The 24133-nt window shown below is 50.2% G+C and overlaps 1 protein-coding gene across 1 annotated transcript; it reads right to left on the bottom strand.

Annotated features, from left to right (window-relative positions):
- Positions 1 to 5444: 5444 nt before the first annotated feature.
- On the bottom strand, positions 5445 to 23783 carry LOC141275472 (uncharacterized). The gene is made up of 8 exons (XM_073686392.1): positions 23723 to 23783; positions 10564 to 10723; positions 10298 to 10376; positions 9453 to 9632; positions 9246 to 9369; positions 9100 to 9164; positions 8783 to 8885; positions 5445 to 7246 (listed from the first exon to the last, which is right to left on the bottom strand). Exons 2-8 carry the CDS (start codon positions 10575 to 10577, stop codon positions 6327 to 6329), a joined length of 1485 nt encoding a protein of 494 aa, XP_073542493.1. The 5' UTR covers positions 10578 to 10723; positions 23723 to 23783; the 3' UTR covers positions 5445 to 6326.
- Positions 23784 to 24133: the final 350 nt, after the last annotated feature.

Here is a 24133-nt window from a genome sequence, read left to right as displayed (position 1 = left end):
GGTGAGGTTAGAGCTGGTCGTGCAGCAGTACGGTGGAGTGGTGGTTAATGCATGTTGTAGGCTTGTTGGAAGAGGTGGGTCTTCAGGTTCCTTTTGAAGGTTTCCACGGTAGGCGAGAGTCTGATATGTTGGGGTAGAGAGTTCCAGAGTAGGGGGGATGCACGGGAGAAATCTTGAATGCGATTGTGGAAAGAGGAGATAAGAGGGGAGTAGAGAAGGGGAGTAGAGAAGGAGATCTTGTGAGGATCGGAGGCTGCGTGCAGGTAAGTACTGGGAGACTAGGTCACAGATGTATGGAGGAGACAGGTTGTGGATGGCTTTGTATGCCAGGGTTAGGGTTTTGAACTGGAGTCTCTGGGAAATGGGGAGCCAGTGAAGGGATTGACAGAGAGGAGAGGCCGGGGAATAACGGGGGGACAGGTGGATTAGGCAGCAGAGGTTAGGATAGATTGGAGGGGTGCGAGAGTGTTAGAAGGGAGGCCACAGAGCAGGAGGTTGCAGTAACCAAGGCGGGAGATTATGAGGTCATGCACTAGGGTTTTTGCAGATTCATGGTTGAGGAATGCACGGATCCGGGAGATATTTTTGAGTTGGAGTCGGCAGGAGGTGGAAAGGGCTTGGATATGTGGTTTGAAGGAGAGATAAGAGTCAAGTGTTACCCCGAGGCAGCGAGCTTGTGGGACTGGGGAGAGTGGACAGCCATTGACTTAGATAGGTCAGATGGGGGGGTTGAGCCAGATGGTGGAAAGATGATGAATTCAGTTTTATGCATATTAAGTTTTAGGAATCTAGCAGAGAAGAAAGATGAAATAGCAGACAAACATTGTAGGATTCTGGTTAGTAAGGAGGTGATATCAGGTCCAGAGAGGTAGATCTGTGTGTCGTCAGCATAGAGGTGATACTGAAAGCCTTGAGACTCTATGAGCTGTCCCAGGCCAAAGGTGTAGATGGAGAAGAGCAGGGGTCCTAGAACTGAAACTTGAGGGACACGGATGAATAGGGGGAAGTGCTAGCGTGAGACGTATAAAAACGGAGAATACAACCTCTGACTGTTTTAAATAGAACTTTAAATAATATATATTATGTACATATTCTGCCTATTTGCAGGTTATATATATGACACCAGTTTTTCGAGTAGAGTTTATATTCTTTCGTAAGACTGATGTGAAGTATTGATGGGTGTTTTATGGTGATGATCTGCAGCTGTTTAAGATTCTTGAAGTTACACGGTAAATTCTCTATAGCAGCAAACCGTAATATTAGTAACTGTCTTCTAAGTGATTTTTGGAAGGCTGTTAATTTCTGCTTTTTATTACGTGCTCGATCTTGATAGCTTTAATCTGTACTTTGCTTGTAAACAGGTTACTAGTATGCAACACACAGACAAGGACAAGGCAGAAGTGACCAACTAAACTATTTATTCGTTTACCACAGAAACTAATAGGTTAATTTTGCAAGGAATCAATTATTACAAGGGATACAAGTTGTGAAGACCCAGGGTCTTCCGTGGGCGTAACGCTACTCAGACAACGCAGAGTTGAGGGTAAAACAGTGTGGTAATACTTTACTGAACCACAAAGTGGACAATAAACACACAGAACAGTCCCAGCAAATACCCAAGATGGTGGAACATTACACAGTCTCACCCTTCCTTCTCCGCACACCTGGGATAGAACAGCTGCGACTTTGGAGACTTCCAGGGCCGACTACCTCAACCAGTGGCCCCCGCTTCTGGCGGGCCCCCACAGAGAGAAGGTAGCTGCAAGCTTAGGAAGCTAGCAGTCCCTCGAGGTACAAAACCAGGAGACCCAAGGGTCCCACCCTGGCCTCTCCGAGAGTTTCCATGGTGCCAGGCGACCGGTAGGTTCCTCTTGGCAACTCCAAATGTCTCCGGTCTTGACCGAATTAGTCTAGATCCCTGGCCTTAACTGGTGTCATCCGAATCTCGCGCAAGACGTCCCACCTGTCTTGTTTTCCAAGTGCGTCCCAGCGGCTTCCCTCTGCGCAGATGCCCCACTGATTTCACTCGTTGGCGCCAACTAACTTCCCATCTCGTCACTCTGGCTTTTTATATCGGTTAACTGCACCACAAGTGTCACCTGACTTGGTGCGCTCTTTAAAGCCATCCTTCCGGTTACGGTTGATTTTTTTTAATATCTAGATTCATTATTAATTTAGAAAATCAATTTATATAAACTATTCTATGTCTGAAGTTTTAGTGTAAGACTTAGATTGCGGAATGTCTGATTAAGATACTGGTTTCCTGTGAAGTCCCTGAGAAGGTTTTACGTTGGGCCAAGGGAAGTATGTTTACTACTGATAGTCTAATTTCGGTTTCCTGTTCAGTTAACAATTGTATTTCCTTTTTGTCTAGCTAATAAATATGGTGAGTCTTTGTTGCCACACGGAAGACTCTACCTGCTGACAATGCATGGCGCATGTACTCTGTCTCTCTTCCTTCATCGATTAAGTATTTGAATCTCACTGGCAATGTGAAGACCCTTTGCTGTCTATTCCAAAGTTCTCCTTAAAACAAAGAGGGTCTCCATAACATTCCCGAAACACTTCTCCCATCCTTTGGTTCTGCTGGGCTCAGTTTGGACAGTAGGTGGCAACCTCCGGTCACAAATGTTGCACAATGCTGAGGAACCTCATTTTCCACAGAGCACCCCCTTACATGCAACTGCTGCTGGGGCAGACAGCGCTGGTCCTACACAGCTGGACATCGCTTCGCCTGTTACATTATTTGCTATACTGTGCAGGTGCTGCCACTTGTGCCACCAGTGTTGATAGACACCCACACAAATCTGCTTGTCAATTGTGTTCTATAGCCATACTGTACTTCTTATGGAAACTCGACCCTGCACAGGGTAAATCAATCTGAAACTGCTCCGATAAAAGGTATAATTTTTGGATAAAGGGTAACATTTTGCTTCTTCTATTTTCAAACAACAAACCTACTGCTGCTCTCAAAAAAGGGATACTTTTTGGAAGGTTAAGAAAAAAAAAAAGAGCTCTAGCTTCTTTTAAAATACAACAAACCTATTTACTACTACTTAAACCGGGATAATTTTTAGACCACCACTGGGGATAATTTTTGAACATTTTTTATTTTATTTTAAAAATGCATTAGAAGTCTGTTAGTGCAGTATGATATTAACAGATTATTGGTTATCATCCATTTACCCATACTTAGTTATGCTGAGGTCACGTTAAAACTATTTAGGCCATAAATGCTTGAAAGGAGTTGGCTACAGTCCTAGTAGACCTCAGAATGTTATATGTCTTTTCTGGTCAGTTGGAGGCTTTGCTGCAGTTTATGATTAACTGCAAAAGTCATTTTGGAGAAAAAAAAAAAATCTATGAAAAACAGTGAATTAAAATTTTAAAAGTCTTGCTCATCTCTATCAGAGAGGTTACACAATACAGTCAAGGCAGAGACTGCACACATTTCACCAAGCTTTAACAGTTAAAACAGCATCATCATCAACCCTCCACACAGAATAACGGATCCCACATAGTCCTCCACACAGAATAAAGGGTCCCACATAGTCCTCCACACAGAATAACGGGTCCCACATAGTCCTCCACACAGAATAAATAAAGGGTCCCACATAGTCCTCCACACAGAATAAATAAAGGGTCCCACATAGTCCTCCACACAGAATAAATAAAGGGTCCCACATAGTCCTCCACACAGAATAAATAAAGGGTCCCACATAGTCCTCCACACAGAATAAATAAAGGGTCCCACATAGTCCTCCACACAGAATAAATAAAGGGTCCCACATAGTCCTCCACACAGAATAAATAAAGGGTCCCACATAGTCCTCCACACAGAATAACGGGTCCCACATAGTCCTCCACACAGAATAACGGGTCCCACATAGTCCTCCACACAGAATAAAGGGTCCCACATAGACCTCCACACGGAATAAATAACGGGTCCCACATAGTCCTCCTCACAGAATAAATAACGGGTCCCACATAGTCCTCCTCACAGAATAAATAACGGGTCCCACATAGTCCTCCACACAGAATAAATAACGGGTCCCACATAGTCCTCCACACAGAATAAATAACGGGTCCCACATAGTCCTCCTCACAGAATAAATAACGGGTCCCACATAGTCCTCGACACAGAATAAATAACGGGTCCCACATAGTCCTCGACACAGAATAAATAACGGGTCCCACATAGTCCTCCTCACAGAATAAATAACGGGTCCCACATAGTCCTCCACACAGAATAACGGGTCCCACACAGTCCTCCATACAGAATGAGCCCCACATAGTCCTCCACACAGAATAATGAGCCCCACACAGTGTTAATGGTTCTGGTGTCGTGGGCCAAATATAAATCGTCCACGGGCCAGAGTTTGACATGTATGCTCTAAAAGGATCTAGAGAGCAAAGTAAGCCCAAACAATGGCACACACCAATAGAATTAACAGTAGGAAGATGAAGGGAAACCTAGTGGTGGCCACTTTACCGAGGTTTTTCAGGTGTGAAGCAAACCAGTTATGGTTCTCATGCTCGTCTACCGACGTCTTATCTACAGTAAATGAGAATACGCTGTTTAAAATGACAGTGAACATTTAATCCAACACCACAGGAAAACAACTCAAAACATTATTTAACTTTTTACATCTAATTTTCCCTAACTGAAAACCGCCCTGGTTTAGCAGCGCTCATATAGGACAGGTCAATACTTCTGACGTTCTAGGAGGAAAGCCTCATCAGCTAAAACACATTGGGGGGGAATTTATTAAAAGCTGTTCTCCACTTTTCTGGAGCGAGAGGTGGCAAATTTTGCCAGAGATAATTTTTGCACAAACCTTGTGACTTTTTTCTGTTTTATTAGATTAGATTTTGACATTTGTATAGAATCACAGAGGAGGCAATTACTGTAGCTCAGCTCAGGAGACCCGGCGGTGGGACTTCGTATGTGAACCAAACACAGTGTGAAAACCATCCTAATATAACGTCATTGATTGCAAAATCCTGTGGAAGAGCTCCAATTAAAACCAAATCCTCTTAGCAACAAGAGTATGTATTAACTATTCGTTTTTAGGCTGCGTTCACACACCGCGATCATGCTGCAGCTGTAAACCGCTGCAGTCTTTCCACGATCAATTTGCCTTGCAGGGACTCAGCAGTTACAACTACAAGACCATGAGGCGGATATTAATGGCTGCGCGGTTTTGCAGTTACAACGTTTTCACCCTGCAAGATTAAATAATTGGAAAGATCACAGCAGCACAAGAGGTTGTCCACTACTTTAGCATCCTTAGGATAGGTCAATGTCTGATCGGTTGGGGTCCGACACCGGGCATGCCCGCCGATCAGCTGTCATCGGTGGCCGTAAATACTCACTTGTGGAGCTGCTCTGTCTTCTGATAGTGGCTGAGGCTTGGTACTGCACATCCGTCTCCTATTCAAATGAATAGGAGGTGGATGTGTAGTACCCTGCGGCGGCCACTATCAGAAGACAGCCAGCTCCGCAAGGGAGTATTTCCAGTTGGCGGCCGCCGACATCGATGACATATGATAGGCGGAGGTGCTGGGTGTCGGATCCCGACCAATCAGACATTGATGACCTATCCTAAGATTAGGTCATCAGTGCTAAAGGATTATTCAGAAGTCCTGGGATCTCGGTCCCATCTTGGATTGCAATGCATGGACTGGCCGCGGGTCCCCTGACCTGATCGTGACTGACTCATACGAAGCTGTGACGCTTGGGTCAGGAGAGCTGCAGGTCACACACTTGCAGGCCATGTTCGGACATCTCAATGAGCCTTTAATATCATGATTCCTTGATGCATTGACACTACGCGAATACCCGGACTGAGCATTCCCAGAAATACTAATTTTCCAGTAATGGGGCAGTGTAAACCGGCTGCCAAATACCTGACGAATGAGCAAAATGCTGATTCGTCTGTGAAATTATTTTTGAGCTTGCTTAAAAATCAGCGTGTCCTACGTAAACCAACCATCATCAAACTTGTAGGCAATCTGCGGCCATTTAAAAGGGTTGTCCATTACTTGGATATCTCCTTCTCAATCACTATATTTCCCCCATGTAAAATAATAACACCTATACTCACCTCCGGTGAGGACGCTGTTCTAGCATTGTTGGCACCTGCCACGCAATCTGGATGCCCATAAGTAGTGACGACATCTGGAGGCCGACATTGAGCATGAACACTGCCCTTTAGCATGGGTTACGTTCCTACATATAGTAACAATGTCATAGACTTTTCTGGTACGGTGTCTCAATGAAATAATTTAAAAATGGCTTCTCTGCCATGTGAGTTCTTTGATGCTTAAAAAGATTTTTTGTGTAGATAAAACATTTCCCACATTCCAGACATGAAAATGTTTTTTTCGGTGTGAGTTCTCTGATGTGTAATTAGGACGGTCTTTTGGTTAAAGCACTTTCCACATAGGGAGCATGAAAATGGCTTCTCCCCTGTGTGAATTCTTTCATGTCTAAGAAGAAGCGATCTTTGGGTAAAGCATTTCCCACATTCTAAACATGAGTACGGCTTCTCCCCTGTGTGAGTTTTCTGATGTTGCCAAAGATTTGATTTATGGATAAAAGATTTCCCACATTCTGGACATAAAAACGGTTTTCCTGTGTGAGTTCTTTCATGTGCTATTAGAAGGGACTTTTGGTTAAAACATTTTCTACATAGAGAACATGAATATGGCTTCTCCCCTGTGTGAATTCTCTGATGTCTGACAAGATCTGATTTCTGGGTAAAACATTTCCCACATTCTGAACATGAAAATGGCTTCTCCCCTGTGTGAGTTTTTAGATGTGTAACAAGCTGTGACTTCCTAGTAAAACATTTCGCACATTCTGGACATGAGTACGGCTTCTCCCCTGTGTGAGTTCTTAGATGTTCAACAAGAGTTGATTTACTGCTGTAACATTTCCCACATTCTAAACATACAAAAGGCTTTGCTCCCGTGTGAGTTTTCTGATGGCTAAGCAGGGATGAATTCTGAGTGAAACATTTCCCACATTCTGGGCATGAATACGGCTTCTCCCCTGTGTGACTTCTTTCACATTTAATACCCATTCTGTGGCTTCTATTTTGCTCCACATCCTGCGGTGAATCAGGAGATAGGTCTTGTTTAGAAGGAGCAGATGACAGATCTTGGATGTGAAGGGCTGAGGGTATATCTGGGATACAGGCATGCTCGTCATATGTATGCTGTATAATAATACCACAATCATCTGTCAAAAAATAAAAAAAACAGATTTTATCATTTTTAAATATTAAAACATTAAAATCAATAGTTAGATTTTATAACTGTCATTAAAGGTTTTTTTCCCCCAGATTATTAATAATGACGATCTATGTGTATTGGTAAAAATGCTCCATGAAGCCGCATGTCTTACATTTAATAGCAGTTTGTACTGGGTATTGCAGCTTTGTCCTATTCACTTAAAATCCCATTATTTCTAGACCTTAAAGCCAGGACCAGTAGATATGAGGCCACCAGACTGTTCGTTTGCAGTTTTCCTCTGCAGTATATGTGCATCCAGATCTGGCTACTTACAAAAAAAACCTCGCCATCTGGACAGCTGATCTTTTTAGTTGTTTGCTAGACCTGATGGTAATGCACCAAGCAACAGAGCCACGAGCCACACATCATGGGCCCACGAGCATCATGTGGCTCCCAAACCACAGGTTGGTGATCCCTGGTCTAGAACATGATGGACAGGCAAGAGATGTCTGGCTGTGTAGTAGTTATGGTAGTGGCAGCTGCTTTATGTGTCAATGGTGCACAATGACAGTATGGGACATAATGGCCAGACAGCAGATTTTCAGCTTTGTAGGGGCAGTTGCAACAGCAGCAGTGCAGTACGAGACATGATGGACAGGCAAGAGATGTGCAAATGTATAGTGGCAGTGGCAGCAGTACAGTATAAATCATAATGGACAAACAACAAATTTCCAGCTTTGCAAGGGCAGCAGCACTTGAGGCAGTGCAGTAAAGGACACGAAGGACAGGCAAGATGGGCAAATATGTAGCGGCAGTGGTAGCAGCAGCTCAGTATGGAACATAAATAGACAGACAGCCGCGTTGTGGTGGTCATCATCACTGCTGCTGCACAAAACATCGATCCAGGCGGCCGTGAAAGACATGTACTCTTCCTGGTCATAGATTCTCCTCCACGAGGTGGAGCGCACAATGACAATTCCAAGAAGTGGTCGATGTTCTCCATCACGTAAAAGTATAAGGCATCGGCAGCTTTCATGAACAAGAAACAGTGGCTGAGTATCCGGTGTCAGGGCTTTGCACACACCATCAATTGCCGAAAGGCAGTGGAAATCGCTACGTGGTACAGCAGTGACTTTACCACCAGCAACTAGACAAGGTTAAATACACGAGCGGATGATTGGGCATATATTCAGGGTAGAGGAAGGAACATGGAATGGAGGAGGAGTAAGAGCAGTCAATAATTGGCAGCTTTCGACGATTTCTGTCTAACAGTATACGAGCACGGAGGAGCCATCAACACAACTCAACCAAAACCGCATCAGACGGTGGAACCACAAAGGAACAAGCAAACGGGCCGGCATGATTTATGAAACAATTGTAAAAATTATTTTTACACCCAAATACATGCATTTTACTAAAAAAACAAAGCTCTAAAAGCGTCTGTATCCCTTATAAAGTAAAATATTTGCATTTAGTGAAATAGTAGAATCTGAGAATGAGAGGAATCTGTGACTTCTCATCTTTTCCCGCGGTCACTACTCACCTGGGCGGTTATCTGTAGGGGTCTCCTCTTTACACCGCTGATCGCCCCTCACATTTCTCTCTGGAGCATTAATATTGTTCAGATCTTTATCCGGATCCAAAAGCTGCAAAACAAATATTGTAAAAGACCCCGATGATTGGAGAAGTCCCCGGGAATAATGGTGAGAAGATCCGGACATGTCTGTGGTCAGCTGTGATCCTGCCGTCTCCATCGCTCTCATTACACAAGTATAAAACATCTAATACTGGAGGAGAAGACAAGACTGAACACAAGGAGGTCACAGCCGTCTACACATCATAGGGGAGATCTCCATCTACCTGATGGTCCTGTGCAGGAGGAGTAGCGGGACATCTCTCTGGGGTTGTCCTCTTACTGGAGAGACCTGCAGGAGACACAGACAGGACTGACATCATTATTACATACAGAGAATTATAGGCCGTGTGGATTTAGTCCTGTCTATTACCTGGTGATGTGCGGGGCCGGTGCTCCTCCATCATCACCTCCTTGTACCGATCCTTGTGTCCTTCTAGATACTCCCACTCCTCCATGGAGAAATAGACGGTGACGTCCTGACACCTTATAGGAACCTGACACACACAATGATACCGTCATCACCCAGAATCCTCCAGTGCCGTCCTGTATAATGTCCCAGCATTCCCAGCAGTGTCACCTCTCCAGTCAGCAGCTCAATCATCTTGTTGGTGAGTTCTAGGATCTTCTGGTCATTGATGTCCTCATGTATCCGGGGGTGAGGTGGAGGCCCCGGGATTGGGCTCAGGGTTCCTCCCCGTCCTTCAGACACTGGGGCCAGACAGCGATCACTAGAGGTCTTCTTCACTACTGTGTAATCCTGAGTGTGGAGACATTAATAATATCACTACAGACATTTCCAGAGTCCATCACCTCTCCGATCATATCACCTGTTATTCCCATAGATAATGATGTCATGTGATGACATCACAACCTCTCACCTCTCCGGTCATATCATCTGTTATTCCTATAGATAATGATGTCATGTGATGACATCACAACCTCTCACCTCTCCGGTCATATCTCCTGTTATTCCCATAGATAATGATGTCATGTGATGACATCACAACCTCTCACCTCTCCGGTCATATCACCTGTTATTCCCATAGATAATGATGTCATGTGATGACATCACAACCTCTCACCTCTCCGGTCATATCACCTGTTATTCCTATAGATAATGATGTCATGTGATGACATCACAACCTCTCACCTCTCCGGTCATATCACCTGTTATTCCCATAGATAATGATGTCATGTGATGACATCACAACCTCTCACCTCTCCGGTCATATCACCTGTTATTCCCATAGATAATGATGTCATGTGATGACATCACAACCTCTCACCTCTCCGGTCATATAACCTGTTATTCCCATAGATAATGATGTCATGTGATGACATCACAACCTCTCACCTCTCCGGTCATATCACCTGTTATTCCCATAGATAATGATGTCATGTGATGACATCACAACCTCTCACCTCTCCGGTAAGAAGGAAGATTATCTCTTGGATGAGATTTAATATCTTCTCCACCATCTTATTTTTGTCCCTATTCATCCTGGCAAGAAAGAGATGAGAAAATTATGCAGCATGTAAAAAAATATGTACTAGAGATAATGAGGAAATATTTCAAATAATGTTATTGTAGACAATGTATTGTTTCTGCTTGAGTTGAATAGCTTTTTAAAGCGGCCCTCCACCCTGGCACTGGAGCTTGACTATACATTATACAGATATATACCCACCTGGTGTCCTCCATTTGACGTCTCGGCTGAGACCGATGCTCCAGTCCTCCTGCTTCCAGACCACACTCCCCATTGTGAGGGAGCAATCAGAGAAAAGGTATAATAGAAATAAGCCACCAATTCTGCATTTATCACCCACTCCTGGTTTTGGCTCCCACTCCTGAGAAAAAATATTGAACAAATTCTGATAGTGGGGCCATGGCCTAAGACAATTCCTCCATGTCTGAGGTCACGGCATGTCACGCGCTTTCATAAGATTGATGTATTAATCACTGGTCAGGGTGGTTATGCTGATATGTACGGCACATAGATATGGTTGAAAAAAGACAAATGTCCATCAAGTCCAACCGAGAGATGAGAAATATAAAAAGAAGGGCTGCGTGCACAACCACAATGCACGATCCGCCCCGGAAAACCTCAACGTTCCCTTCTGTTTCCAACTGTTCATCCACTGGACCAAACAATCAGCAAAGAACTTTACACAATTATTCTTCTTAAAAACATCTAAGCCTTTTTGAAACCATCTAAATTTCCCACTATGGCCGACTCCTCAGGTCGACTATTCCAGATTTATAGATCTTATGGTAATGAAGCCTTGTTTCCTCTGGGGATTAAACCTTTCATTCTCCAGGTGGAGGGAGCGCCCCCTAATCTTTTGAGGGGTTCACGTGAAACAGCTTGTGACCATATTTTTGTTTGAGCCATTTATGTACTTGTATAAGTTAACCAGTTCCTCCCTTATTTCCCTTCTCAAGAATAAATAAATGGAATCCTTCCTCATAACTAAGATCCTCCATGCCCCTCATCACTTGTGTGGCTCTTCGTTCTTAGCTCCAGGACGTCCTCCTTTCTGTAAACTGGGATCCAGAACGGAACTGCGTATTGCAGATGAGGATGCAATAACGCTTTGTAATGGGGCAGTATCATGTGTCTGTCCGCGAGTTTTTACCTTTTATTACATGACAGTATCCTGCTGGCCATAGAAGCAGCTGATTGACCTTGCACGCTGTTACTTAGTTTATGATCTCTAAGTACACCCAGATCCTTCTCTACAAGTGACTCTTCTAGCTTTACTCCCCATAGAGCATAAGGTGCCTGCAGAATATTACACCCAGATCCTTCTCTACAAGTGACTCTCCTAACTTTACTCCCCAAAGAGCATATAACATGCCTGCAGAATATTACACCCAGATCCTTCTCTACAAGTGACTCTCCTAGCTTTACTCCCCATAGAGCATAGCATGCCTGCAGAATATTACACCCAGATCCTCCTCTACAGGTGACTCTCCTAGCTTTACTCCCCATAGAGCATAAGGTGCCTGCAGAATATTACACCCAGATCCTTCTCTACAAGTGACTCTCCTAACTTTACTCCCCAAAGAGCATATAACATGCCTGCAGAATATTACACCCAGATCCTTCTCTACAAGAGACTCTCCTAGCTTTACTCCCCATAGAGCATAAGGTGCCTGCAGAATATTACACCCAGATCCTTCTCTACAAGTGACTCTCCTAACTTTACTCCCCAAAGAGCATATAACATGCCTGCAGAATATTACACCCAGATCCTCCTCTACAAGTGACTCTCCTAGCTTTACTCCCCATAGAGCATAAGGTGCCTGCAGAATATTACACCCAGATCCTTCTCTACAAGTGACTCTCCTAACTTTACTCCCCAAAGAGCATATAACATGCCTGCAGAATATTACACCCAGATCCTTCTCTACAAGAGACTCTCCTAGCTTTACTCCCCATAGAGCATAAGGTGCCTGCAGAATATTACACCCAGATCCTTCTCTACAAGTGACTCTCCTAACTTTACTCCCCAAAGAGCATATAACATGCCTGCAGAATATTACACCCAGATCCTCCTCTACAAGTGACTCTCCTAGCTTTACTCCCCATAGAGCATAGCATGCCTGCAGAATATTACACCCAGATCCTTCTCTACAAGAGACTCTCCTAGCTTTACTCCCCATAGAGCATAAGATGCCTGCAGAATATTACACCCAGATCCTTCTCTACAAGAGACTCTCCTAGCTTTACTCCCCATAGAGCATAGCATGCCTGCAGAATATTACACCCAGATCCTCCTCTACAAGAGACTCTCCTAGCTTTACTCCCCATAGAGCATAGCATGCCTGCAGAATATTACACCCAGATCCTCCTCTACAAGAGACTCTCCTAGCTTTACTCCCCATAGAGCATAAGATGCCTGCAGAATATTACACCCAGATCCTCCTCTACAAGAGACTCTCCTAGCTTTACTCCCCAAAGAGCATAAGATGCCTGCAGTATACACAAAAGGTCAAAATTAAAAGCTTGGATAAAGTCGTGGCCAACCTTGATATTTATTAAAAAAAAAGGTCTACAATTGAGGACGTTTTTTTCTCACCATCAAATATAATGATTAACTTTTCATATGGAAAAAAACTTAAAGGGGCTGTCCTACGAATAAAGTACATTTTACTCGTAATTAATAACGTAATAGTAATTAATAGATCTTAGAATAATATAATATGTTCTGTAAGAGCAGTAAAAAGCAGATGGCCCAATGGGCTAATATAAATAAGTAATAATAAAGGATAAAAACTTTGAATGATACAGATAATGAAGTGTGATGCAAGCAAAAGTGCCCTAAAACACAGTACGATACCTCCACAGTGAATCCCTCCAAAGTACCCTCCACACGTATGGTATGATGACCCTACTGTACCCCCTCCCTCAATCCCCCTGACAAAGAATGGTGTCCACATCACAGTATCATTCTCCAACTGTAATCTCCACACAGCCCTCCATACAGTATAATGGCCCCACATAGTGCTCCATACAGTATAATGGCCCCACATAGTGCTCCATACAGTATAATGGCCCCACATAGCGCTCCATACAGTATAATGGGCCCCACATAGTCCTCCATACAGTATAATCGCCTCACATAGCCCTCCATACAGTATAATGGCCCCACATAGTCCTCCATACAGTATAATGGTCCTCACATAGCCCTCCATACAGTATAATGGCCCCACATAGCGCTCCATACAGTATAATGGCCCCACATAGCCCTCCATACAGTATAATGGGCCCCACATAGCCCTCCATACAGTATAATGGGCCCCACATAGCCCTCCATACAGTATAATGGGCCCCACATAGCCCTCCATACAGTATAATGGGCCCCACATAGCCCTCCATACAGTATAATGGGCCCCACATAGCCCTCCATACAGTATAATGGGCCCCACATAGTGCTCCATACAGAATTATGGCCCCACATAGTGCTCTATACAGTATAATGGCCCCACATAGTTCTCCATACAGTATAATTGGCCCCACATAGCACTCCATATAGTATAATGGCCCCACATAGTGTTCCATACAGTATAATGGGCCCCACATATTGCTCCATACAGTATAATGGGCCCCACAAATTGCTCCATACAGTATAATGGGCCCCACATATTGCTCAATACAATAAAATGGGCCCCACCTTAAAAAATAAATAAATACTCATCTCTCCCCACTCCTCCGGTCTCTTCATGGTGTCTTCAGATCCTCTGCACATATCGGTACAAAGGGCATGTTGTAATGACGTCATTGCGCCCGCTGCGCTGAGATGTCAGACACAGAGGGGGAATCATGGGAGAGGGAGAGTCAGCTGGCGCTCTCTCCTCCATCATGGCTTTCAACTATATTGGCATCTAGGATGCTGATATAGTTGAGAGTGCGATCGCGGGTCAAATATACTCGGGGGACCTGCCCGGCGTCACGGGTTAAATATACTCAACCTGTGGACCAGAGTTTTACATATGTGCACTAGAGTATATGGTGCACGCAGGTTAATACCCCGATCCGTCTCTAGAAGTGATTCTCCTAGTTTTAATCCCCCTTCTGCTCTTCAGCAAGACAGTACACCGCCTTCAGAGACGCTGAGCTCACTGATTGGCTGCCACGCTGTTGATGTGAGCGCTGCAGCCAATGCCAGACACTGGGAGCAGCAGAGGAGAGTCGCCGGGACAGGCCAGTAAATTTAATCTACTGAAAGTGAACAACCCCTTTAAGCCGTGCATTTAGTGTTGTCTTTCCTATGTCACACACGGCTCAGACAATATTCCAACATTGCTTGTCCGGACTTCTCCACCCTCCATGTCTTCCCCTCACTCACGGAGAAGCACGCTGCTCTGACCTCTCCACCCTCCATGTCGTCTCCTCGCTCAGGGATCAGCACGCTCCTCTGACCTCTCCACCCTCCATGTCGTCTCCTCGCTCAGGGATCAGCACGCTCCTCTGACCTCTCCACCCTCCATGTCGTCTCCTCGCTCAGGGATCAGCACGCTCCTCTGACTTCTCCACCCTCCATGTCGTCCCCTCGCTCAGGGAGCAGCAGGCTCCTCTGACCTCTTCACCCTCCATGTCGTCTCCTCGCTCAGGGAGCAGCAGGCTCCTCTGACCTCTCCACCCTCCATGTCGTCTCCTCGCTCAGGGAGCAGCACGCTCCTCTGACCTCTTCACCCTCCATGTCGTCCCCTCGCTCAGGGATCAGCAGGCTCCTCTGACTTCTCCACCCTCCATGTTGTCCCCTCGCTCAGGGAGCAGCACTCTCCTCTGACTTCTCCACCTTCCATGTCGTCCCCTCGCTCAGGGAGCAGCAGGCTCCTCTGACTTCTCCACCCTCCATGTCGTCCCCTCGCTCAGGGAGCAGCACTCTCCTCTGACTTCTCCACCTTCCATGTCGTCCCCTCGCTCAGGGAGCAGCAGGCTCCTCTGACTTCTCCACCCTCCATGTCGTCCCCTCGCTCAGGGAGCAGCAGGCTCCTCTGACTTCTCCACCCTCCATGTCGTCCCCTCGCTCAGGGAGCAGCAGGCTCCTCTGACTTCTCCACCCTCCATGTCGTCCCCTCGCTCAGGGAGCAGCAGGCTCCTCTGACCTCTCCACCCTCCATGTCGTCTCCTCGCTCAGGGAGCAGCACGCTCCTCTGACTTCTCCACCCTCCATGTCGTCCCCTCGCTCAGGGAGCAGCAGGCTCCTCTGACTTCTCCACCCTCCATGTCGTCCCCTCGCTCAGGGAGCAGCACGCTCCTCTGACTTCTCCACCCTCCATGTCGTCCCCTCGCTCAGGGAGCAGCAGGCTCCTCTGACTTCTCCACCCTCCATGTCGTCCCCTCGCTCTGGGAGCAGCACGCTCCTCTGACTTCACCACCCTCCATGTCGTCCTCTCAATCAGGGATTAGCAAGCTCCTCTGACCTCTCCACCCTCCATGTCTTCCCCTCGCTCAGGAAGAAGCACGCTCCTCTGACCTCTCCACCCTCCATGTCGTCTCCTCGCTCAGGGATCAGCATGCTCCTCTGACCTCTTCACCCTCCATGTCGTCCCCTCGCTCAGGGAGCAGCACGCTCCTCTGACCACTCCACCCTCCATGTCGTCTCCTAGCTCAGGGATCAGCAGGCTCCTCTGACTTCTCCACCCTTCATGTCGTCCCCTCGCTCAGGGATCAGGACGCTCCTCTGACTTCTCCACCCTCCATGTCGTCCCCTCGCTCAGGGAGCAGCGTGCTCCTCGAACTTCTCCACCTTCCATGTCGTCCCCTCGCTCAGGGAGCAGCAGGCTCCTCTGACTTCTCCACCCTCCATGTCGTCCCCTCGCTCAGGGAGCAGCACGCTCCTCTGACTTCTCCACCTTCCATGTCGTCACCTCGCTCAGGGAGCATCACGCTCCTCTGACTTCTCCACCTTCCATGTCGTCCCCTCGCTCAGGGAGCATCACGCTCCTCTGACTTCTCCACCCTCCATGTCGTCCCCTCGCTCAGGGAGCAGCAGGCTCCTCTGACTTCTCCACCCTCCATATCGTCCTCTCGCTCAGGGAGCAGCAGGCTCCTCTGACTTCTCCACCCTCCATGTAGTCCCCTCGCTCTGGGAGCATCACGCTCCTCTGACTTCTCCACCCTCCATGTCGTCCCCTCGCTCAGGGAGCAGCAGGCTCCTCTGACTTCTCCACCCTCCATATCGTCCTCTCGCTCAGGGAGCAGCAGGCTCCTCTGACTTCTCCACCCTTCATGTCGTGCTCTCGATCAGGGATCAGCACGCTCCTCTGACCTCTCCACCCTCCATGTCTTCCCCTCGCTCAGGAAGAAGCACGCTCCTCTGACCTCTCCACCCTCCATGTCGTCTCCTCGCTCAGGGATCAGCACGCTCCTCTGACCTCTTCACCCTCTATGTCGTCCCCTCGCTCAGGGATCAGCACGCTCCTCTGACCTCTCCACCCTCCATGTCTTCCCCTCGCTCAGGAAGAAGCACGCTCCTCTGACCTCTCCACCCTCCATGTCGTCTCCTCGCTCAGGGATCAGCACGCTCCTCTGACCTCTTCACCCTCCATGTCGTCCCCTCGCTCAGGGAGCAGCACGCTCCTCTGACCTCTCCACCCTTCATGTCATCTCCTCGCTCAGGGATCAGCATGCTCCTCTGACCTCTCCACCCTCCATGTCTTCCCCTCGCTCAGGGAGCAGCACGCTCCTCTGACCTCTCCACCCTCCATGTCGTCTCCTCGCTCAGGGAGCAGCACGCTCCTCTGACCTCTCCACCCTCCATGTCATCCCCTCGCTCAGGGATCAGCACGCTCCTCTGACTTCTCCACCCTCCATGTCGTCCCCTCGCTCAGGGAGCAGCGTGCCCCTCGAACTTCTCCACCCTCCATGTCGTCCCCTCGCTCAGGGAGCAGCAGGCTCCTCTGACTTCTCCACCCTCCATGTCGTCCCCTCGCTCTGGGAGCAGCAGGCTCCTCTGACTTCTCCACCTTCCATGTCGTCCCCTCGCTCAGGGAGCAGCACGCTCCTCTGACCTCTTCACCCTCCATGTCGTCCCCTCGCTCAGGGAGCAGCACGCTCCTCTGACCTCTTCACCCTCCATGTCGTCCCCTCGCTCAGGGATCAGCACGCTCCTCTGACCTCTTCACCCTCCATGTCGTCTCCTCGCTCAGGGAGCAGCACGCTCCTCTGACCTCTTCACCCTCCATGTCGTCCCCTCGCTCAGGGATCAGCATGCTCCTCTGACCTCTCCACCCTCCATGTCGTCCCCTCGCTCAGGGATCAGCACGCTCCTCTGACCTCTTCACCCTCCATGTCGTCCCCTCGCTCAGGGATCAGCACGCTCCTCTGACCTCTTCACCCTCCATGTCGTCCCCTCGCTCAGGGATCAGCACGCTCCTCTGACCTCTTCACCCTCCATGTCGTCTCCTCGCTCAGGGAGCAGCACGCTCCTCTGACTTCTCCACCCTCCATGTCGTCCCCTCGCTCAGGGAGCAGCAGGCTCCTCTGACTTCTCCACCCTCCATGTCGTCCCCTCGCTCAGGGAGCAGCATGCTTCTCTGACTTCTCCACCCTCCATGTCGTCACTCGCCCTCCATGTTGCATTTTGCTCCTCCAGAGCTCTAATATGAGTCTCCACATCTGCCAGAGCAGCGCTCACCCAGGAGCCCTGCTCTCGAAGAATGTAAGAGCAGCCGACTGTGTGACTCACCCCCTGGGCCATATTGTGCTGCGTTGCGCACGCGGGGAATACCCGGAGCCGGATCCGATAGGGGTAGTAGTCCTTGTGGCGGTGATCCGGTCCGTGCCCAGGGTGGTCAAACTAAGTGGCGTTATTGATATGATGGTATTAGTGTCCGACTACGCCACCCGTTGAATGCGGCTATGAAGCCGCGCTGCAGGGCAGTCCGCTGAGGCCGGTGGTACGGATGTGCAGCGTGGATGGTATAACCCCCAACGGGAGGGGTATAGCCTCAGGGCAGCTGATGAAGCAGGAAAAGATGATAGTGGTAGTGGTGGTGTGACAAGGAAGCTCAGAGACGTGCAATTGCAGTTTTCACAGCTTTACTCACAGTTCTTTATCAGGTCCCTTGTGTACAGCTAGGACCACCCGAGCCGTGCTGTGTCCACCAGGTGCGGGACTCGGCCAACTCCCAGGCAGTTCCAGAGCGTGGTCCTGAGCTCCCCTCTCTTCCTTTCTACTGGCCGTCCCCACCAGGGATCCACCTTTGTCCAGCTCCCTCGGGCCTTCTGGTGGTGAAACCTTTCCCGGTTTCCCTGACCCTATATGGTATGCCTTCCTGGTAGATATGGCGAGGGGTCGCGCCAAAACTTGTCCACGACCTCCGGTTCCTGGCTAAGGATAATTGGCCTTCACCAGTTTGGGATCCGGCACCCTGTTCTGCCAACCCTTCACCCGTTATTTCGTGGGATCTCAGGGTTCCCTCTCTCTTGCGTCTCTGGGCCTTTCCTGGTGTTTCTGTTCCTTCTTCCTCTGACTTCGCTCTCTCTCCCTCTCTCAGCTTCAGGCCTCCACTCCAGGCCTGACTCTGGAGCTGGGCCCAGACTGAGCCACAGCTCCCTGTCAGCCCTCTCTGGCTCAGCTCCTCTCTGAACAGACCAGACCCTGTCCTAAGATGGTGCCCACCTTATATACTCCCTCTGACACCCGAGCCCAGGTGACGAGCAACCAATGGGCTCCTACCTCTGCCCAGAGTCCCTCCCCTATCTGCTCCTACACCACTAGGATATTCCCCCCCCCCCCACTCCAGCCAGGGACAGAAGCTGTCGTACCTGCACATCTATCTGGTGGGAGTACCGTTGATCTGTCCCCCGGAAATGGGGTGAGTGTGGTGCATGCAGCTATCTGAGCCCAGTTCCACACTCCATCCTTACCCGGGAGTGGAATACCACACCTCTGGTCTGAGGTGCAATACCCCTGTAGCAGCCGAGTCCTCGGGGTGCTACATTCCCCCCTGGTAAACCACAGCACGTCCTCGGGCTGGAATAGAGCAAAAGCAAATTACAACATACAAAATTTTTAAAGTGCACTCACATATAAGACGTTAACCAACAACTCATCCCTTTATGGGAGGTACTCTTTTCTTCTTTCTCTTAACGTTACAGGTATAAAACATTATATAAAACTTTTGGCATATAAAACATTCTTGACCAACACGTTCTTGATCTCTGGCCACCATGCAACTTGTGACCAGGTAAAGTGCAACAGTCTCTAGTTCTAAAGTAGAAACGCAGTTCCTCTATAAAACCAGTAGGGGGCGCCTTAAGAAGCGCAACTATTTACAGGGTGGCCGCTCTCAGTCCTCGGCCAGTGGGGATAGGGGAATGGCTGCTCACAGTCCTCAGCCTGGTAAGGGATTAGGGGCACACAGGTAACAGTTCACATAATCACCAATTTTACGACAGTTCTTGTACCCCGACGGGTAACTATATACAGTCCTTCTTTACCACTCTCTAATAATGGTGTCCTCTTCGTGCTCCTTCCTGAGGGTAGTCTTCAGACCCGTCCGGGTCCTCTTGGCTTTCCTCATACTGTATCTCCTCCTCAGTCAGCCGGTGTACGTGAAGGGCGTACGGTCCTTTGGCACACTGATGCCGGGTGAAGGTGACCTCATCACCCGGGTAGAGGTCACGTCCGCGGTGTCCCTCCGGCAGGTGGCTCTCGACATCCCTGCGGGTGACAAAGACGTCGCCGGGGGTTCGGTGATCCCGGATAAAGCCCCAGCCATGCTCCAACTGGAACTTTATTACGGTCCCGTTGGCGCGGGGACCGTGGGCCGCACGGGGGTTTCGTCGGGCCCGGCGTTTCTGCTCCGCGCTTTGGACCTGCAGCTGTTCCTCGCGGATCCGCCTCTCTCGCCGTTCTCTCCCAAAGACCTCTAGCTGTTGACGGCAGCACTCCTCACGCCGGGCTGCGGCCGCCCGGGTTTCCTTGGTGAACCCCATGAGGTCCTCACCGGTCGGATCCCATGCAAATTGGGCGTCCTCCAACGAGAGCGGGACAATTTTGACGGGCGCCGGAGCCGGGATCAGAGGCTCGCACAGGGGCCGTTCCTTCCGGAGTCGGGGGTTGACGTACTCCGGTGGCCACACGAAGGGCAGCCCGTCCGGGCTGGTATGTTGTGCAAACAGATCGGCGCCCAGGGGTGGCACTGTGGAGGTTGAGGGCGCCGTAAGGGCGGCAGCGCCCGGGGGTATTCGGCCTTGCGTCCAGGCCGGAGGCATCCTACCTGGGTCCAAGTATGGCACCTCCCGGGGGGAGGGCGCTGTGGGGGCCGCGGCGCCTGGAGGTACTCGGCCTTGCGACCAGGCCGATGGCACTGTGGAGGTAGAGGACGCCGTGGAGACCGCGGCGCCCGGAGGCACTCGGCCTTGCGACCAGGCCGGGGGCACCTCCTGTTTTGCCGCGCTCCGGGTCGGGGCGTGGCGCGGAAGGGGGCGTGACCGCGGCTCCGGCCGCTTGAGGCCTAGTTGGGAGCAGTGGCGGTGCGGCAACGGGCGCGGTGAGTGGGACTTCAGGCTCTGCGACGGGGAGCTGGGGCAGGCTTTCGGCTACTGGGCTCGGGGTGGTGACGTCCCCATTACCTGCTTCCATCCCTGCGGCTCCCTCCGCGGCGTCGTCTCCGGCCTTCGTCCCTCCTGCACCATCCTCAGGGGCAGACATGCTCCACGTTGCGGGTGGCGTCCTCTGCTGGCGGGTTCCAGCCTGCTGGGCCATCTCCCTTCCCCATTCGGCCAGTGCTTCCTGCTGTACTCGGGCCATCTTCCGGGCCAAGGCCTCCAGCGCAGTCTGTGCACGCTCCCGATCTCTGGGGAGCTGTGCCAGGATTTCCACCAGGCCTTCTGGGGTGGCGGCCTGCAGCAGGCCCCGGACCACGGGGTCGGTACTGCTTGTCTCTTCCTCCATCCCCGGGTGCGATCTGTCCAGACTTCTCCAGGCTGCACCCATCTTCTCCGTTTTGTTCTCTATCCGCCCCCCTTGGGAGTGGTCCCGGGGCAACTTAGTGACAGTCAGTTTCAGGGGCAAACCCCCCACTTTGATGGACATTTCCATGGTGGTAGTCTCGGCTGGTGGGGGCGGTCTCCGCTTTTGGCGCCCTTCTGGGACCGCGCCCACGATGGGAGGTGGTCTCTTGCCACCCTCTGGCACGCCCATAATGGCGTCCGCTCTGCCAGGGCGGGAAATCGTCTCAGATGGCGGGAATCGTCTCCCGATGGCGGGAAACTTCGCAGATGGCGGGCAAAAACTGCAGATGGCGGGCAAACGGCGGGAAACGACCCCAGATGGCGTCCGATGGCGGGAACCCTCTGGAATTGGCGGGAGACTCCTTTTTGCGGTAAATGTGAACTTTTCTTCAGGCACGCAGTACCCGGTGGTTGCGGGCACGTAATCCTGCCGACTACGCCAAAGTTGACTCGCCCCCTGGGCCATATTGTGCTGCGTTGCGCACGCGGGGAATACCCGGAGCCGGATCCGATAGGGGTAGTAGTCCTTGTGGCGGTGATCCGGTCTGTGCCCAGGGTGGTCAAACTAAGTGGCGTTATTGATATGATGGTATTAGTGTCCGACTACGCCACCCGTTGAATGCGGCTATGAAGCCGCCGCTGCAGGGCAGTCCGCTGAGGCCGGTGGTACGGATGTGCAGCGTGGATCGTATAACCCCCAACGGGAGGGGTATAGCCTCAGGGCAGCTGATGAAGCAGGAAAAGATGATAGTGGTAGTGGTGGTGTGACAAGGAAGCTCAGAGACGTGCAATTGCAGTTTTCACAGCTTTACTCACAGTTCTTTATCAGGTCCCTTGTGTACAGCTAGGACCACCCGAGCCGTGCTGCGTCCACCAGGTGCGGGACTCGGCTAACTCCCAGGCAGTTCCAGAGCGTGGTCCTGAGCTCCCCTCTCTTCCTTTCTACTGGCCGTCCCCACCAGGGATCCACCTTTGTCCAGCTCCCTCGGGCCTTCTGGTGGTGAAACCTTTCCCGGTTTCCCTGACCCTATATGGTATGCCTTCCTGGTAGATATGGCGAGGGGTCGCGCCAAAACTTGTCCACGACCTCCGGTTCCTGGCTAAGGATAATTGGCCTTCACCAGTTTGGGATCCGGCACCCTGTTCTGCCAACCCTTCACCCGTTATTTCGTGGGATCTCAGGGTTCCCTCTCTCTTGCGTCTCTGGGCCTTTCCTGGTGTTTCTGTTCCTTCTTCCTCTGACTTCGCTCTCTCTCCCTCTCTCAGCTTCAGGGCCCAACTCCAGGCCTGACTCTGGAGCTGGGCCCAGACTGAGCCACAGCTCCCTGTCAGCCCTCTCTGGCTCAGCTCCTCTCTGAACAGACCAGACCCTGTCCTAAGATGGTGCCCACCTTATATACTCCCTCTGACACCCGAGCCCAGGTGACGAGCAACCAATGGGCTCCTACCTCTGCCCAGAGTCCCTCCCCTATCTGCTCCTACACCACTAGGATATTCCTCCCACTCCAGCCAGGGACAGAAGCTGTCGTACCTGCACATCTATCTGGTGGGAGTACCGTTGATCTGTCCCCCGGAAATGGGGTGAGTGTGGTGCATGCAGCTATCTGAGCCCAGTTCCACACTCCATCCTTACCCGGGAGTGGAATACCACACCTCTGGTCTGAGGTGCAATACCCCTGTAGCAGCCGAGTCCTCGGGGTGCTACATGTGCACGGAAGGAAACCTGCAGTCCTGCTATATCCAATCAAAGATGCTGAGGTGGTGATGTACACCATAGGACCGCTGCAGCTGATCACTGATCATAGGGGCAAACCTAGATGCAAGGTACAGGACTGCTGCAGCCGATCACTGATGATGGGGCCATATCTATATGTACGGAACAGGACTGCTGCAGCTGATCATAGAGGCGATACATCTTCGGCACAGGAACGCTGCGACCGATCACTTATCATAGAGGCGATACCTACATGTACGGCACAGGACTGCTGCAGCTGATCACTGATGATGGGGCCATACCTACATGTACGGCACAGGACAGCTGGAGACAACTATTGTCATGTGACACCCCACGCAGAGACCACAGGAAGCATCAGCGGCGGAGGGATCTACATGCTGGTCTAATCGCATAGTCACTGAGGGAGACATTAAGAGTATGTGCACACCATGACTCCCAACCTGCGCCCCGAACATTTTTTTTTCCACATGTGGACTTTCCTCATAGAGGTTAGGTCGAAAGCCCGAATACAGACCCCCAGGAGGAAATAGAGACCCTGCAGTCTGGAAAGACGCGCCGCATGTCCGTGTGTGCGGAGACGCATAGTGGACATGGGATTTCTACAAATCTGGCGCTGCGGAGTGTACACACACATACCTCCACCTGCAGAGCCGCACCGCCGTGTGCTGACAGGACCTGTGTGACGTCACCGTCATGTGATCAGTCACATGATCAGGGGCGGAGCTCCAGGGTTCTCTGCTCAGTGTCTGCAGGACTCTGCTGTGCTGGATGATGTATAGTATTATAGAGGAGAACGGAGCAGAGCCGAGCGTGTAATGTGCGGAGCGGAGCCGAGTGTGTAATGTGCGGAGCGGAGCCGAGCGTGTAATGTGCGGAGCGGAGCCGAGTGTGTAATGTGCGGAGCAGAGCCGAGTGTGTAATGTGCGGAGCGGAGCCGAGTGTGTAATGTGCGGAGCAGAGCCGAGTGTGTAATGTGCGGAGCCGAGTGTGTAATGTGCGGAGCGGAGCCGAGTGTGTAATGTGCGGAGCAGAGCCGAGTGTGTAATG

Source organism: Phyllobates terribilis, unplaced genomic scaffold (assembly GCF_046119375.1).
Source record: "Phyllobates terribilis strain yellow unplaced genomic scaffold, ASM4611937v1 Scaffold_1__5_contigs__length_1240528914, whole genome shotgun sequence".
NCBI lineage: Eukaryota > Metazoa > Chordata > Amphibia > Anura > Dendrobatidae > Phyllobates > Phyllobates terribilis.
Note: the sequence above shows the minus strand (reverse complement) of the source record. Positions and strands in the feature narration are given on the sequence as shown.